The 12,941-nt window shown below is 53.8% G+C and overlaps 1 protein-coding gene across 4 annotated transcripts in view; it reads left to right on the top strand.

Moving 5' to 3' along the window:
- The window catches only part of TNS1 (tensin 1), a 201,261-nt gene extending 189,746 nt beyond the window's left edge, over positions 1–11,515 (top strand). For all 4 annotated transcript variants that reach the window (XM_042995305.1, XM_042995306.1, XM_042995307.1 and 1 more), the window contains 6 exons: positions 20–97; positions 1,893–1,964; positions 2,191–2,359; positions 3,093–3,161; positions 3,629–3,661; positions 6,762–11,515. In XM_042995305.1, coding sequence (XP_042851239.1) covers positions 20–97; positions 1,893–1,964; positions 2,191–2,359; positions 3,093–3,161; positions 3,629–3,661; positions 6,762–6,906 — 566 coding nt within the window. In that variant the 3' untranslated portion in view covers positions 6,907–11,515. The remainder of the gene's footprint in view (positions 1–19; positions 98–1,892; positions 1,965–2,190; positions 2,360–3,092; positions 3,162–3,628; positions 3,662–6,761) is intronic.
- Positions 11,516–12,941: the final 1,426 nt, after the last annotated feature.

The following is a 12,941-nucleotide window of genomic DNA, read 5'->3' as shown; positions in this document are numbered from 1 at the left end:
ATGCTGTCTCCCCCTGCAGGGTCTCTCTCTGCCCTGGTCTACCAGCATTCCATCATCCCACTGGCTCTGCCCTGTAAGCTGGTCATTCCAAACCGAGGTAGGAACGTGAGACTCCTTGCTCTCCAAGTACATCTTTGAGCTGGGCTGCTGTTTGTGTCTGCTCTGCCAGCCGCTCCAGAACATGGGCCAGCATTGAGGACCTGGGTCATTTTGCCAATCTAGGGAAATTCAAAGCTACTCTCCTTTTTTTTTTTTTTTTTTTAAATCTCCTATTAAAAAAAAGAAGGAAAAGTTCTTAAAAAAAAACTTAACTCCAGGAACACACATAATTGACTTTCCAGATTGTTCTGGAAAATTCTCCGGTGCCTTTAAGAAATTTTTTTGCGAATCCCCAGAATAAGCCCAGGGGGGAGGCACTAGAGGTAGGAGTCAGTTATGGGGAGGACTGTGTCTGGAGGATGAGATGGGCATCGGTGGGCAGGGCTGAAGGAAGGGGGAGGGGAAGGCAGATTTAGGTCATGGGGGTGCCCACGTGTTGGAGGTTGGTGTGAATAAAGAGCAGGGAGCACACGCAGAGGAAGAGTGACTGGGTTCCTCATGGCGTGGGAAGAAAACAGGGCCAAGACGTCCTTGGAGTTTTAGTCTGCTTGGCTGACAGGGTGTTCTCTGACTGAGGGGACGTAGAGCTGATGGGAAGAGCAAGGCCTCTTGACTGTGGGAAGTACAAATGGAACCCACGAGCCTCAGGACATATAGGACATTGAGTGAGACACCAGGCCCAGCTTCTCTCAGAGAAGAGCTCCAGCTTTGGAGGCTGGCGGATGGACACCCAAGACTCGTCACCGCACAGGCTTCTGTTGCCCAGCCCCGTGAATCAGGGCCCACCCAAGGGAAATTATGCTCAGCCCTGACCTTGAGGTCTAGGAACTGGAAACTGGGTACCTGGTCCCCATCCTCTCTGTTTAGCAATAGGATATTCAGAAGTGTCTCTGGGACTTTCTTCTGGTTTCTCTTGGAGCTCTTGGGGTTGTGCCCATACACAAAACCCCTAATATTATTTCACAATTTCTGTGAATCCAACTCATTTCATTGAATTGCTACTAATAATTGGCCGACATTATTAATTTAAAAGTTCAAGTACAGCTTAAGTAGCATTATTAAGCACAAAGTTGAGACACCAACTAAATTATAGTTCTACGACATTTATGAAAGTAGTTTAGCAATTACAAAACTGTTTGACGTTTACATTATATAAACCAGTGCTTCTCAAAGTATGGTTCCCAGACCAGTGGCATCGGCACCCTGAGAACTTGTTAAAAATGCAGATATTCTCAAGCCCTCCAGTGGGGCTCAGCAACCTGTGTTTTAATCAGCCTGCACTCCAAAGCCTGAGAAACACTGGTACAGACAATACTCCGTTCTTAGTAATATCGAAATCACGACTGCGCTGTATTAGTGCTTTAGTGAATTGGGACATTCATCGATCTACACAAAGACACATCAATGCAAAATGACAACAGAGATGTCAGTTGCCACTTGAAGTCCTGCTTTATGCCAAGCACTGGGCTAACAGTGTATATGGAACATCTCAAAAACCCAGCACAATGGGTATTGTCATCACAATCCCCATTTTTAGGTACTTGGCAGGTGCCGGGGTGAGGGTCTGCACCCCACACTGTTGGATTCCAGAGCTCTCAACCCATGTGCTAACTATCGACAGTCCTCACTGAATGTTCAGACCGGACACACACGTGCCTACTGCCAGGGCCTGTTACGAAAAGCGGTATCCATTGCACGAAGTATTTGCAGAGCTTGCCTGAGGCCCAGCCGAACTTGTGCTTCTTTCCAGCTCTAGAGTTTTAATTACCAGCTGAATTAAATTTTTGTCTCAGACCCCACAGATGAATCGAAAGATAGCTCAGGCCCTGCCAACTCAACCACCGACCTGCTGAAGCAAGGGGCAGGTAAGTGGCCACCCCAGACAGGATGCCCACCCAGCCCTTTCCTTCTGCCTGCCCTGTCCCGTCCTGCAGACCCAGCTATCTCTGGGCAGTCCGTGATTCTCTGTGCGGATGCCTTGGCCTGAGGCTGGCCTAACATTCATCTACTCCTCCCCCGAAGAGCTGAGCTGGGAGGTAATCCCCACCCACTCCACTCCCCGTGACTTCTCTTTGGGTGGGTTTATTCCAGCCTGCAACGTGCTCTTCGTCAACTCCGTGGACATGGAATCACTCACTGGGCCACAGGCCATCTCCAAAGCCACTTCTGAGACACTGGCTGCTGACCCCACACCAGCTGCCACCATCGTTCACTTCAAAGTTTCTGCCCAGGGAATCACACTGACTGACAACCAGAGAAAGTAAGACTCTTCTACTTGCTTCCGTACTGGGCTCTCCCCGCTGTGCCCCATCTGTCAATCTACTTACCCACCCACTTACCATTTGTACCTTGTACTCATCTGTCCACCTGTCCACCCGTCCACCTACCAACCTGTGCCTCCATCTGTCCACCTGTCATCCACCCACCTGTCCAGTCTTCCACCCACCCACCAATCCATCCACCCTCCCACCCATCCATCTATCCATCCATCCATCCATCCATCCATCCATCCATCCACCCATCCATCCATCCATCCATCCACCCACCCATCCACCCATCCATCCATCCATCCATCCATCCATCCATCCATCCATCCATCCATCCATCTGTCTTCCCTCCTACAAATATGCCTGCATAGGGTATACAGCCAAAAACACAACTCATGAAAGTGCCTGATTTCTAGAGCAGAGCCCTTGCTCTTGTGCTCTTCCTCCAGCTTCTTTCCTTCCTCTGTCACATCCCCTCATTGATCATTCTTCAGTACCAGTTTCTTCCTTCTTTTCCTAGTCACTAGCATTGGGGACATGCTTCAGTGACACATTTATGTCCCTGTGCATTGCTAAGATGAGCAGCCCAGGCCACCTTGCTCATAAGGGAGAGGCTGGGTTAACCCATGACAGCTGCAGAGGGTAGCCTGACGCCTGCAAGTGGAAAGTGGCAAAGGGTGGTCACGTGGATACTCATTCTCTGTGTATCTGGTATCTGTGCCACAGGCTCTTCTTCAGACGACACTACCCCCTCAACACTGTCACCTTCTGTGACCTGGATCCACAGGAGAGAAAGTAAGTCTCTTGTAGTCGCCTTCTCTTGCACCCATCTTCACAGCACTGAAGTCTGTGTGGGGGCACGTGTGGGCGTGGGTGTGCGTGTGGGTGTGTATTCACAGTTCAACTGGAAGATCCGCCTGTGTCTGTGAGACTTTCAGTAATTGCATTGGGTACTTTTTTGAGTTTTTCCCACCACAAATTTGGAGCCCCTCCCAGGGACTCAAATGCTTGCTTCCATGCCCCGTGCCATATCCTTGACCTTGAATCCGCTTCTCCTCTTCACACTCGGGAGAGCTCTTTGGGAGGCAGGCCACAGTGTTCTCTCCACCCTGAATGCCTCCCCCCGCGTGGTCTTTGGAGGCTCCCACCCCCCTGGAACGGGGTTTCCCTTGCTTTCCCCCTGCAGGTCTGGGCATGCGCAGGGCTGCGTTCTCGGGGGAGGAGTTGTGGTGGTTTACACTGTGGTGTCTTTGTCTCCACAGGTGGATGAAGACAGAAGGAGGTGCCCCTGCTAAGTAAGTGTGGCTTCTCCCCCGACGCCAGCTGGCTGCTCCCTGGGCTGGGGGGGTGGGGGGTTGGTGGTTAGAATCTGGGACCAGGGGTAGGCAAAGGGCAACAAAGGCCTTTGTGCTCAGGTTACTCAGCTTTGGAGAAAAGCTTGGCCAGGCAGCCAGGTCTTTTGCCTTCTCTTGCCTCAAGGCCAGAGGCCCAGCCTCCAGTCTCCTCACCTTCCCTCTCCCAGGACCAGACCAGCAGAGATCTGAGAAAGTGGACAGAAAGCTGGGAGTTCTATTGGAGGCAGTGGTCATGGGGCAAGGCTTGTTTAAATGATCTTTCTGCCCCAGTCCTGGCTTCCTTGATTCCTACTCTTGCTCTTTTGGTGGGTTTCTGTGGATCCTGTGGCTGGGCCTCACCTCTTCATCAGAAGTCGGGAGCCCAGAAAGTCCACATTTCTTCTGGGATGGACCTAGGACCTTTTGGCTGATTCTTCCACCCCTTCAGCATTTCCCACGTGTCTGCAGGGCACTCGGCCCCAGGATAATTCAGACGCACCAGGAGGCTGACTCTGCCCTCAGGAGGCCTGATATTGGCCCAGTGGATAAGACAAGTGCATAAACAGCCCTGACGTGCTGGAGTGGTTTTCAAACCATGTTCCCAGGAACCCTAGGGTCTTCCGGTTGCAACTGAGCCATTATGAAGGAAGGAGAAACCCTGGCCTGAGAGGCAGTTATTGACCAGTATGGATCAGGGTTTTCTCAGTTTCACAAAACCTAAATAGGGTATAGCAATAATCTGAGTACTGAAGCTGGCCTATGGTCTGCAATTCCACATTTGACTTTGTATGGTTCATGCAAGCAGCCCCAATTTTTCTCCCTCATTGACTTTATAATAGGTAAATGTTTTGCTGTTGAATCGATACATTCATGGCCATAAATCCTGCTGTCACCTTCATGTATTTGGACTTCATGTAAGATTGCTTTAGAAAAGGAAAACTTTCCCTGTTAAAAGAAAATTAAAACTGCTGTTGTAGCGACACATGAAGGGTACCAAGCACAAAGAAGAGCACATCTAGGCAGGGAGAGATTTGGGAAGGTTTGGGGAAAGAACTAATACTTTCAAATGGGTCTTAAAAGACAGCACATTTTGCACAGGTAGAAATGGGTGTGGGAGTAGGAGACAATTTCCAGGGGACAGGGAGGCAGGGCCACACCGATGGCAAGCTCCTGAGGGCAGGACTGCCTTCGTGGTATGGGAGGGGTGATAAATATTTGCCAAATGAAGAAATTCGAGGATGGAGGCAAGCAGGGGAGAGTGAGGAGGAAGCACAGTGAGCTCAGCCCCCTGGGTCAGGAATGAATGGAGCTGAGCGTAGGCAGTCAGCACCGTGAACGCCCTTGGGAGCATCCAGAGGGGGACGCAGGGCACCTCTCCTTGACCGAGGTTACATAAAGAATTAGCTGAAAGGAGCACGCAGGTGTCCAGCCTTCTTGAAGCTTGCCTTGTACCTACTTCAGCCTTCTTTGAGTTCCCAGGGTCGTTGGGTCTCTCAGTCTCGGACCCCAGCCAGGCAGGCCAGAACTTGGTGTTTAAGGGAGCTCGTGCTCATTCAGCACTGGGCCCCACCGTGGGGAGATGGGTCAGGGACAGAAGTGGGCTGGTCCCAGGCCTGGAAGTCATTCTCTTCATTCCGGAGCTGGTTTTGTGCTGAGCTTCCTACTGACACGGCCTTGCTGGGCCAGGCGGAGCCCCAGGGAGCCTGTCTCAGACGAAGGAGGGGTGCGCAAGGCGCCTCAGGCCCCACGTTTAAGGAGACACTTGTTCTCAGGTTCTTGCAAGTGCCCCTCCCTGCCTCGGGGCTGAGGTTTCCTGCCTGGATCCACTGCCCCAAGCAGAGAAAGGACTTGGCAGTTGTTGAACTGGCCCTGGGAGCCACGGAGCTGAAGTAAACAGTAGGGCAGGGCAGGCGGGCCGTGTTTAGGCTGGTGAGGTTGGCTGGCTCTCCACCCCGGCAGAACCAGGCAGCCGGGGCTGGCTCGCTGTCATGCGGCAGCTTGGAGCTGCTCCCTCTGTCCGCCCTTACTGCCTTCCACTGCACCAAGGAGACTGAGCCAGCCTGGAAAGGGGGTCCTAGGGATTGGTCCGTGGACCCAGGTTACCCCTTCACTTGGGCAGGCCATTACCCCGGGCTCTGGTCCAGCTGTTCCCAGACCCTGAAACAGAGTTGGGGAGAGCAAAGCTGTAGGACGCCCAGTGTGTGTGTGTGTGTGTGTGTGTGTGTGTGTGTGTGTGTGTGTGTGTGTACATACGTGCGGTCGGTGGCAAGCAGGACCCAACTTTGCTAATTTTAGCTGTTGTGGTCCAGTCCTGGGGAGAGGGGTTTCCATCGGAATCTCCAGCTGTCCCGATTTCCCCATCTCGCTCTAATTAGCAACGTGCCGACTGGGAGGGGACCTGGGCTCACATTCTGTTCTCTGCTCATATTTTTAACTCTGTTTTGCACAGAGAATGCCAGGTCATTCCAGCCCTGGTGCAGGGAGTGGGGGGTAGGGAGGAACAGGTGTGGGGTCCTCTGTCCCCTCCCGTTCTCTGGAGCCCAGGAGAAGTGTGTGTGTGTGTGGGGGGGGTGGTGGTGACCCCTTGTCCTTTTGTCTCCCTGACCCTCTCCTGGTGTCTGAGGCCAAGTGCTTTGACAGGCAGACAGCGTTTTATTCATGTGCTTCTGTGTTGTGTGAACAGTCAGGGAGGGGTGGGGCTGGGAAGGACCGAGAGAAGCTCGCCTAGGAATGTCCCCATTTTATTTTCGGTCTCCTCCCTGCCTTTTAGTGTCCAGTCTTGTCATTTGCCTCCAGCTCCGCCTCCCCCTGCCTCTCAAAGGGGAATCTCTGTCTACCTAAAACCAATGACCCTGTTATCTCCAGGACCTGGCTTTGGGGTGCGGGGTGGAAGGGAGAGAGGAACCCTCTCTCCTGTGCCCTGTGCCCCAGTCCTCATGTGCTGGGAGAGGCGGGAAGAGTGGCGAGAGACTTGAACCTGAGGAGAGCTCGCTCACGGGGGCAGCTCTCCAAGGCCTGGGGTCCGCTTCACGCCCGTCATCCCCTTCTCCTGCCCCTGCAGGCTCTTCGGCTTCGTGGCCCGGAAGCAGGGCAGCACCACCGACAACGCCTGCCACCTCTTCGCTGAGCTTGACCCCAACCAGCCCGCCTCCGCCATCGTCAACTTTGTCTCCAAGGTCATGCTGAGTGCAGGCCAGAAGAGATGAACGCCACCCCTCGCCCGGGGCCATGGCAGTGGGGACGGGGCATGTGGGGCGGGGACTCATGAATCCTGACCACCCTTGAATCCAGAAGGAGGACTTTGGGCCAATTTTGGAGAAGGAGAGAAGAAAGTGCAACGTGGGGAGGGGGAAGTGAATTGCAGAGGGGACGGGGGGAGAGAGAGAGAGAGCTAGAGAAAGAAAAAGATGGGGGAGGATAACTCGGATTCCCCTGGGTGGATGGATACCGCAGAGCCCCAAAGCCTCCACCGCTAACCAGGTCCACCTGACCCCCCTCCCCCTTCCAAGAGGCTCCTCAGAGGAGACAGACCAACTCCTTGAGGATCTATATTTTGGGAGTAAATGGAAAAGCTGTCTCCCTAACCCGACCGCTTTGCAAGGAGAAATCAAATTGAGAGAATCCTTTTCTGGCCACCTCTGGGGTAGATTGGCAAACCAAAAAGAGCCAGCATGGGCACCAAGTGGCAGAACTTTTGCCTGTGAGAGTACCGCAGACCTGAGGTCCCTGAGGTCTCTGGACTCTGCCTCCGATGTACAGTCTGTGTGGGTGTCTGTATGGGGTATATACTGTGTCCACACCCACATCTTCACGTATTGATTTCCATGTGCCTCTCAGCCAGAGTTATAAATATATAGACTTTTGCGTGCCCCGTGTATTTGCACATGCATGTGCATACTGTCCAAAGAAGGTGAGAGTTGGGCGCGACAGGGCAGCAGGAGTATCCAAGATCATGGGATCGCAGACTCTCTCTCGGTCTCCACGCTTGCTCTCTAGCGGCCCTGGGTGCTGCCAGCACCTTCCCAGCAAAGACCCCCGCAGGAGTGGGGCTGGCCGCCCTGCAGCCTTAGCCCTGATCTGCCCCCACAGGGAGGCTGGACACTTGGTTTGGGAGGTGCAGACGTACGTGTGCATAGTCTTGGGGAGGAGATCCCTCAAGAGGGTTGCTGGTTGAGCTCTGGGGGTCTTCTCAGAGGCGTGTGGCCCAGCAGCAGGTATGGGCAGGTGGCTCCGGCCAGCTCTGAGCCCTCAGCCCATTCTTGGGTTTTGTGCCCCAGACCAGCCTTTCTTCAGAATTGCTTATCTGTTTGATGCCTTTTTGGGTGTCGGGGATCAAGCCTTCCTGCCCTGGTTTGTCCTTCAGGGTCTCTATGTTGGAGCTCGTCCTGGGGAACCTGCTCCGTGAGGCCCCGGGGGAGACACCCGATGGCCTTTCGTCCCCCCCTCTGCAGGTGATTCTGGGTCTGATTTTTACTGGGCTGCCCGGGCTGTCCTTGGCAGAGCTCCTGGGGCCACTTCCTGTGCATCTACATGGCCTACCTACAATGCCAAAGCCTCGCTGTTCCCCCTCCTGCCATGGTTTCCCCAGCAGAGCCAAGCTGCCCGTGGAGCAGAGGGGCAAGGGAATGCATTTAGGTCAGAGGGCTGAGAGTCCATCTGGGCAATTCGAACCCCCCAGACCACCACCCAAGCACTCTAAGCCAGAGTAGAAAATTCACCGGGATTCCATTATTGAATGGCTTCTTAAGCCTATGGGGTTCCCTAGAGAGAGGCATTGTACTGATATATAAATATATATAATATATATGTGAGACATACTGACAGAATCTGTAAGCTAATAAAATATAAGAAAAGGTTAAAAAAAAGAATAGGTAAATTGACAAGAAGTATTTATTGTTTTCCCATATTGCTTTATTGCCTTCCCGGGCATCAACCAATTCCCGTCCCTTTTTTATGTATAAGTGAGGTCTGAACTGTAGGGGGCCTTTATCCTTGGGGCCATCAGGGGTCTCCTGGCCCTACTGTTGGCCTCCCCCAGACTCTGTCTGGGGCTCAGTGAGAAGGGGGTGCACACGTCCATTCCCTTCACCCCCTTGTTTTCTGGCAAGCCCGGGGCACAGCAGTCAGCTCCCAGAGATGAGGGGAGCTGCCCCCCTCACTGTGGGCCTGAACAAGTGGATGAGCCTGCGGGGGACAAGGGTGTGTGTGGCAGATGTGGGTGACAGGTGTGTCTTTTGCATTTTTTCTCCTCCAAGAAGCTGTACCTGTGTGGACGTTCTGTTTCAGGGAGTTGGAGAGTGTCTGAAGGTAGGGAGCAGGCCCTCGCTTCCTAAAGAATACAACCTTGCACTTGGTGGCCGAGGTTCCTCCCAAGTGCTCTTCCTTCTGAGGCATTCAAGCCAGATACCCAGATCTCCCCCCTCCTCATTCCCTACATACCCCAACTCTCTTCCCAGATAGGAGATATCCCTTGCCCACTTCCTTTGTAAATATCTCAATCTCCTGCTGGACCTGGCCCCGGGACTCTCCCCTCCTGGCCTGGATGTCCTCTCTCCGCTTGAGGCCAGGTGGAGTGTAGACCCTTCAGCAGCCAGCCCCGGGCCGTCACACGTGCGTTCCCACTGCCCACCAGCAGCTCCCACCTCCCAGGCATGGCCAGCCCGCCCCGCTCAGGCCTGAGCCTAGTGTGACCCTGGGAAGGACCGGGCATCCTGGGAAGCTGATCAGCTCACTCCCTCACGTCCCTCTGGAAGGAGTGGGTTTCCAGAAGAATGATAGGGAAGGGTACCCCCGTCTCCAGGCGGCCCTACCTTTGGGTCAGACACTACTTGGGAGCACACTGTGGCTCTCCCATGTCTCACAGGTTAGGTCTCTGTACCCATGCGTGCACGCACACACACACACACACACACACACACACACACACACACACCCCACACCCCACAGCGCTGCGGTATATTCTTGCCAAAGATTTCCTTTAAGAGAAAGCACTTTTAATAATTATTGTTATTATTGTGTGAATGTCTATCCTTTCCTCTCCTCCTTCCCCCTCAACCCTTTTTGCTGTTATTGTTGAATCTGTGTGCCAGCCAGGAGAATGCTGTCTGGTCTTGAAACAGGCTGGCAGGGCAAGGGTCTGGGGGAAGTTGGCAAGGAAGAACGGGAGAGGTGGTGAAACAGTGACACAGACGCCAGGCGGGCTCAGGCCCCGCCCCCCCCCGCTCCAGCCAGGCGTCTGAAGCCGGCCTGGGGCCTGGGGCTGGCCTGCACGGTGTCTGGAGGGAAGAGGGCAGGGAGTTGACATCTGTCCGATTCAGGGAGAGGTCCAGGTGGCTCCCCACCCGTGGAACAGGAGGACAGGGCAGGGCATGGGAACAATGGAGAGGTGACCCCAGAGGGGAAATAGGAAGGAAGTGAGCTGTCTGGTCAACCTCCAGGGGTGACTGCAATGCTCCTGCCCTGCAGTCTTGGCACCCTGGTCCCCTTATCTAGCCAGGTGTTTGGGGGCCAATACACTGTGTCCTAGGCTAGGGAAGGGCCTTTTGACCCCTATCTTTGTCGGAGTCTCTCCCTAGCAACTCTAAAAACATGTGGATTCCTTCTCCTGTGGGTTTCGAGGACTCCCTGGGTGTGTCAGAGGCTGGCAGGATAGGGGTGGCGGGGCCTGGTGGCCGTGTGATCTGTAGGAGGCAGCAGCCAGCTGGACAAGCGTGATCCTTATAAAGGGCACTCAGGAGGGGGGGGGGTACTCTGATGTGCCACAGCCGAGGTCAGGGAGGCTCCCCCGCCATCCAGGGGGTGTGGAGGTGTCTGTAAGCAGAACAGGGATAGGCCTGGGGCATTTGCTCACCGTCCCTGCCTCCTGGCTCTCCCTCGCTTCTTCGGACTGTCTCAACTTCAGGATTGGGGGAGGTCAAGTGGGTCCATGCCCCATCCAAGGGCTGCCTCCCGCCCCTACATCTCCCCACACTTGGGTTCCTTGGAGAGGTTGGGGGCAGAGTCCCAGAGCCACTCTTCACCCAGGCCCAGGCCCCAGGGTCCTGAGACTGGAGCTCCTGGCTGGTGTTACACGGGGCGGGTGCATACACGTGCGTGTGCAAGTGTGGGTGTATATGTGTACATATTTTGCTGGTCTCTAGGGAACACGGGGTTAGGGTCAAAGGCAGCGAATGAGCTATGGGATGTCAAGGTCAGTATCACCCAGCAGTGAAAGGAATCAGGAGGGCCCCGATCGCTAGATTATCAGTATTGTTGGTGAGGATTGGCTACACGGGGTGCTCCCTCCCGACTCCTCTATCCTCAGACGCCCAGCATGTTTGAGGACTTCCGTTTATGTCCCACACCTGGGCTCTTCTCAGCAGCGAGGTAATTGCAGAGGAATGTCCCCAGTTTGTTTTCTAATCAGTGTTAAACAGTTTGAGACTCTCCTGTGTGTCCATGTTCGGTTTGTGCGTGAGACTGAGCACATGTGTGTGTGTGCACGCCATGTTTCCCCATTTTCTCTCTTCCCGCCGACACGCCATTCGAAACAAATGTAAGAAATTCCTTGCCACCCCCTCCCCGCCTCCCAGGCCCTCTGCAGGAGAAACAATAACTTGGCATCCTCCCCGTCCCCTGGCTGTGTATTTATATAGATGGAAATATCCTTTCTATTTTGTATCATCGTGCCTATAACCTCCGCCACCTTGTATAAACCCTGGCCTGTGCTCCTTGCCCTGGATATGAATGTATTTTACACCAATGCTGGCCCGCTCCTGTACAGCTGCTTTGTTTCTTTGCGACCCATTGTATGGCTTTATAAATGGTAAAGCGAAAGAAAAAGTCTGTGCCTTTATCTAACTGTGTTTTTCGGGAAGGGGTCTGCTGCGTCTTGGTGAGCATGAAGGGGCCCTCACCCAGGCTCCGGGTATGGGGTGGGCTTCAGGGATGCCTCTGGCATACGGCTCACCTGTAATTCTCCCAGCAGCATCCCCACCATCTAGGTCTTGGTTCTGATTGCCACTGAGTTTTTCATCTGGGTTCTTTCAGTTAGGAGAGAAACTCAAACTGTTTTTTTTTAATTTTTTAACGTTTATTCATTTTTGATAGATGGAGAGAGACAGAGCAAGAGTGGGGCAGGGGCAGACAGAGAGGGAGACACAGAATTCAAAGCAGGCTCCAGGCTCTGAGCTGTCAGCACAGAGCCCGGACGCGGGGCTCGAACTCATGAATGGTGAGATCACGACCTGAGCGGAAGTCGGACACTTAACCCACGGAGCCACCCGGGCGCCCCTCAAACTGGTTTAAGAAAAAAAAAAAAAAGAATGTATTGGCCCACGTGACCAAGAAGTGAGGCACCACTGGTCCAGCAGCTCAAACGGTGGAATGGGGAATTCAGCTCCATCACTTGGTTCTGAGTTGGCTTAATTTTTGGACAGCCTCTATCCCTGGGGTGGCCCCACGGATGCTCCAGGATACGGCCACTCGGTGCTACCAGTTTGCATCCTTCCAGTGCAGCAGCCCCTGTAGAGAGCTCTTTTCTCCCAATATTTCAAGCAAGTATTAGATGCTGGGATGAATGCTCTTAGGCTCTGATAGACCCTGCTTGGGTCATAATGACTAACTCCGAACCAACCAGTTTATCTGGAGCTGGTTCACAGGACTGCTTCTGGAACATTCTGGTCCACGGGGACAGCAGGGAGGTGTCGTGACGTCAAAGTGACAAGGAGAGCAAGGCTGTGAGAGGTCATGTAGCTTCTGACAGGCAGATCACGTAACAAACCTGCTAAGTGCCAGAGACGACATTGAGCACGTATGCGTATTTTCTCATGCACCTGCACCCAGTGAGATAAGGGCCGTCCTTGTCCTCAGTTTACAGAGAAAGAAACCGAGCTTCAAAAACGTTGAGAGATTGCACAAAATCACAAAGCTGATAATTGGCGGAGCTGGGCTGTGAACCCTGAAGCGTCCATGCGTTTCTTAGCTCGCATCTCTCTTCCTCTGCTGTTGGGGTTTTGTTTAGGAGGGAAAGACAGACTCTGATGAGTGATGGGCAGGCAGGAGACCAAACTGCTGGCATCGGTCCGACGGGGAGCTCGGGAGGCTGGGTGGTCTGGCTGGCTTCCCACGGAGGGGACCAGGGCTCCACATGTGTGAGCAGGGAGGGCACCCTCCGATGCCACCCCGCTCTGGAGGGATGTGGATACTTTAGGCTGGGCCTGGGGCAGGGGATGAGAGACACAGAGGAGAGGGACAGGCTGAG

The sequence above is a fragment of the Panthera tigris genome, chromosome C1 (genome assembly GCF_018350195.1).
Source record: "Panthera tigris isolate Pti1 chromosome C1, P.tigris_Pti1_mat1.1, whole genome shotgun sequence".
NCBI lineage: Eukaryota > Metazoa > Chordata > Mammalia > Carnivora > Felidae > Panthera > Panthera tigris.
This window is presented reverse-complemented; position numbering and strand designations above follow the sequence as displayed.